This window comes from Chinchilla lanigera, unplaced genomic scaffold (assembly GCF_000276665.1).
Source record: "Chinchilla lanigera isolate Chin_1 unplaced genomic scaffold, ChiLan1.0 scaffold00013, whole genome shotgun sequence".
Classification (NCBI taxonomy): Eukaryota; Metazoa; Chordata; class Mammalia; order Rodentia; family Chinchillidae; genus Chinchilla; species Chinchilla lanigera.
Genome location: NW_004955414.1, coordinates 6,621,506 through 6,626,115, shown reverse-complemented (window position 1 = coordinate 6,626,115; position 4,610 = coordinate 6,621,506). Strand labels below are relative to the sequence as shown.

At 46.0% G+C, this 4,610-nt stretch overlaps 1 protein-coding gene and 1 long non-coding RNA gene across 2 annotated transcripts in view; one reads left to right on the top strand and one right to left on the bottom strand.

Moving 5' to 3' along the window:
- Positions 1-2,804, bottom strand: part of LOC106148009 — a 7,649-nt gene extending 4,845 nt beyond the window's left edge. The window contains exon 1 of the long non-coding RNA XR_001233098.1: positions 2,716-2,804. This is a non-coding gene — a long non-coding RNA (uncharacterized LOC106148009). The remainder of the gene's footprint in view (positions 1-2,715) is intronic.
- A 268-nt stretch (positions 2,805-3,072) lies between these two features.
- Ccdc81 (coiled-coil domain containing 81) overlaps positions 3,073-4,610 on the top strand; it is a gene marked incomplete in the record, with an annotated part of 55,322 nt that continues 53,784 nt past the window's right edge. The window contains 1 exon segment of the mRNA XM_013511796.1: positions 3,073-3,505. Coding sequence (XP_013367250.1) covers positions 3,427-3,505 — 79 coding nt within the window.

Sequence of the window (4,610 nt, the reverse complement as noted above, 5' to 3'; positions counted from 1 at the left end):
TTTCTCAAGTCCCCTTGGGCGTCTGGAGGAGAATTCCTGGCTCCCAGCTTGAGCAGGTCCATTGGAACTCAAAGGAAGGAGAATGCAATCTGTCTGCCTGCCTGCCTAATTCCAATAAGACCCTAGGGGCTTGGGGGGACCTGCTTAGGTGTCAGTCCTGCTTAGTTTGAGCAGTAGAGCTTAATCAATTCTTGTTAATTAATACCACCCTCAAGGAGAGGGGGTTTAGAATATTTAACCGCTGAATGCCTGCTGAATAAATGAGTGGGAGGGCTAGACAGCATACGCAATAGGGCTCTGTCTGTGCACCAAGACTGGAAAGCACTGGTCATGGAGGCTGACTGGGCCTCACCTGCTCAACATATGGCATAACTGAGTCCTCTCACCCTCCTTAGCTAAGTTGCACCTAAGTCCCACTGAGGGGTGCTGCCAGAAGGGCATCTGAATAGTCTGTCTCTGAGGGGTGCCCATCCTTTGTTGTGCCATTGTTCAAGGATACACAGCATACACTGTAGGGAGGTAGAATGGAAATTAATTAGTTAAAGCCCACAGACTCTGACTGGAGGAACGGGCTTTTAGGGAGTTAAAAATGAAACCAAACTGCTCCCTGCATCTCCAAGAAAAAAAAAATGATAAAGAGGCTCGTTTTTTCCTGAGAGTTCCATCTTGGCACTCTTAGCTGCCAAAGTTGCTGCCAACAGCTATAGTTTCATTTCCTACTCCCAGTTTGCCTTCTTCCAGCCAGTTGAACTGGTTCCAGCTAGCCAATTGCCTGCCTTTAGCCCCAGAGGCCTTCCCTCCAGAGCCTTGTGCTTGCACGCCTATCCTGGTCAGATGGCATCATCTAACACCCACCTGAGATTACCGTCCACAATTCCTCTGAGTTCCACATTTTGACAGAGGAAAAATTGGACTGTCAGCCCTGACAAGTGAGTTGTACCCTCTGGGCCTGAGTAGATAGGACAGAACAAGCTCTATCAAATTGGGCCCCTGAGAGCCTATGGTCTTTGCAAAAGTTGGGAGCAAACTGGCTTTCTTGGTAGACAATGCAACAGAACTCTCTGCCTTCAAAAGTTCCCACTGTCAAAAAGCTAACCATCACCAGGGCAACTGGGACTGTTGCCTCTCACCCCTTCTGCCAGACACAAACTTGCAGCCTGGGAGGACATCTCTGTCACACCAAGGCAGTCAGCCTCACTCTCGTTCAACCCTGCACGTTTAACTTTGACTGTTTCCTGAGAGGAAAATGATGCCTGCATCAGCCTGAGACAGATAACCACAATCCTCACGTTCTGCAAACTCTCCTCCGAGAGGTGTAGACTAAAGACTCTCCTCCGAGGCTGAACATCAACCCCACTGCCTCACTGTGACCTCCATTGCTATCAGACAGGGGAAACACATGCATCCAGTCACACATCAGCCGGAGACTGTTAATCACCTTGGGCAAGATCTCTATGTTGTCAACAACACAGAAAAGATGCTTGCGAGTTGCTCCCATAAGCCCCTTCACCTGGGAAAATCCTGAGACAAAAGGCCAGCTCACTTGGACTCAATTGCCATCAGTGGTTAAAAACTGTCCCACCTTGGCTCCACAACTGTGTCCTACACGGTAAGGTTCTCTAAGGGGCAGAGGGAAGGGGAATCTGTTGAATCCTTAGCTGCAGTCGTTTTTGTCCTAATGTAAACACATCAATGTCATATTAAGAGGATTCATTTCCATTCCAGGACTACTAATCTATACTAGAAGTCTCTAATCTTCCTATTGACATTTGTTCTTTTTCTGGTTTTCATTTTCAACACCCTCACATAAACTGCACACTGCTCTGCTTGAGCCACCTGATTAATTAAAGCTAGGATTTAAATGTATCTCTCTACTCCTCACATTTATTTTCTGAAAACGAGGAAGGAGGGTTGGCAGTCTCTTTCTTTTACACGACATAGTCTGATGTTTAATTGTTCTGTAAACTCGGAAGCAGATAAGGGCAGGGATGTTGATTTGGGCTAATCTAGGCCACAGTGTTATTGGAAGGCCTTTGAGAAGGTAGTAAGCTGATGGGAGCTGGGAGAACCAGACTTGGACAGGCCAGGATTCAAGGGGGCTGTGGAGGGCTGGACATTAGGGACTCTGTCTTAAAACAGGATAGTGAGGAACGTATGCCATCCCCGCATAGCTATCTCCCAGATGTTCCGGCTGTCAATATGTCACCATCTCAACAATCTGTGCCCCAGAAGGAGCATCTGACAACTGAGCTCTGACACAAACCAGGCTCCTGGTCCAGCTGAGGAAAAGAGGGCAAGGATCTGCATCAGTTTAGGGAATAGGAGCATGGTCACTAGGAATTACTGCTCCATCAAGATTATACACAATGTAAGTGTATGAATTCTAAAAGAAAATCTGCTCTTAGCACACTAAATCCAAACAAATGCTAACCAAAACTGCATTTTCAGAGCAGTTCAAATACAGGAGAAAGGAATAGAGAAGTAAGGATGGAATGAAATAGGAGGAGGGTGACAGAAAATACCGGGGCTGGGGATTTAGCTCAGCGGTACAGCACCTGCCTGGCAAGCTCAAGGTCCTGAGTTCGATTCCCGATACCAGAGAAAAACCAAAAAAAAAAAAAAAAAAAAAAAAGAAAACTGGAATAAGTGAAAAATCGGGAACATTCTCCCAAGAACAGGTATTTTTTGGCAGTAAGTATGATTACTTATACTTACAAGTCATGGTAGCGGTTTTTTTCCGTCTGACAGACTCTTAATTCACCACCAGATGGGGCTTTGTATCTGCTGGTGCGGTGTGGATCTTGGGGGCGCTCCCAAAGCTTTGCTTATGTACACAGCCCGCTTAGCCTTCATTCAAGAAACACGGAGGGAATGTGCGCCCAGAGGAAGGTCACCCCACTTATCTGTGCAGGTAGGGAGAGGAAGGTGTGCTCACAACAGCTGAGGTTTGGGCACAAGGCAGGATGGATACTGGGAGAATTCCAATTTAAGCCTTTGGCTAATCCCCGCCTTGAGGCCCTAGCAACCGGGCGAGCCTTTGTTGCGTCCTAGCAACTCGCTCCGCCCCCTTCTCCCTCGGCTCAGCTCAGCCGCTGCTTCTCTGGTCCCTCTCACCTCTCAGCGCCTGTCATTCTTCTGGTGGGCGCATTTTTTTGCACACTTGGAGCAACGCTGGACAGCGTTCAAGCGTTCTGCCGTCACACCCTCCGAGAGCCCGATCCAGGGACAGGGACGCGAGAAATAACATTTATTTAAGAAAAAATCTAAAAAACTCACTATTTGGATAATTTTTGTTTTGAAGCACATCCTATGCTCCGGGGAAAAGCGGCTGGTAGGTGGGTAAATCGCTGCAGTTGAAACTTCCTATAAAGAAGGAAGAAACGAGAGCCACCCAGGACCAAGCGCGAAGTGGACTGGGGACTGACGATGTTGGACACTATCCTCCCTGACGTGCAGGAGCTGGGCAGGCCGGTGCTGCCCACGCTGCCCTCGCTGAGCCAGGAGGGTAAGGCTTGGCCCTTGGGGGCCTGGACCTGAGGGCTGGACTTTCCTGCTTCGCCGGGAGGCGGGAGGTGCAATATCTACTTTCCCATTCTTTAGCCTGGGTCTGGCCTGGAAGGACTAGGCTGCCTTGGCAACCAGGTAATAATCAAATCAGCGCAGGCTGGATGCCTAGGGACGTTATTGGCTGCCTTAATCAGGGGAAGAAGCCTGCTGAAGGTTTTGACTAAATTCGTTAATGCATACACCACGCTCAGCTCTCGGGTTAACACAAAGTGGTCAACAAGTACCAGTGAAAAATAAGCCTTACTTCTGCGGCAGATGCAAACTCGTGGCTACCTAGGGAAACGCCGTTGTTCAGGACCCTAAATGGCGCCTTTCCAGAGTTCGTGCAAAGGCGCAGTTACTTTTGTTGCCTTTCACACTGATTTTGCAGTTAAGAAAATGAGACAATCTTAAAACGATACTGGGCATCTGTTTACAATGAGATTTGACCCGTTTCCGTAGAAAGCTCATCAGGTCTGTTTAGTATCACGACGTAGTTTGTTCTTAGCATGTTTCTAAGAGTCTCCTCAAAGGAGACTTGGAGATCTGTTTACAAACCATAGGATCCCTTTGGAAGAAAGGTACGTTGGAAATGGAAGCTACTATTATCAAGCCATCCTAACCTAGAGATGTTACTAGGCTTTTACCAAATGATTTTAGGAGACAAAATAAGTAAAAATGAAGCTTTTTTCCTTCCCCCACATCCCTCCTAATTTTGTCAAAATAATCCTCATAGAGGCATTAAAGGTAATGGCTCTGTGGATTTAAAAATATTTGAAATACTTATAAATTTATATATACATTTTCAAGTAATTTTAAAATCCTATGTTCCAGTACTAAGAAACTGTTATTGGTTAGAAATTTTGCAGTTTACAAACTAGGTGGGGAAAGGTTCACGTTAATGAAATAGTCACATAAATAAATGTATGAGATGTGATTGAAACATACAGTGAATGTTTAAATTTTTTTTTTTATTTTTTTTATTTTAAGGATAAAAGGAAGGAAACATTAACAGACATACAACATTTTACAACATATCACAAGCACAATACAGACAATATAGA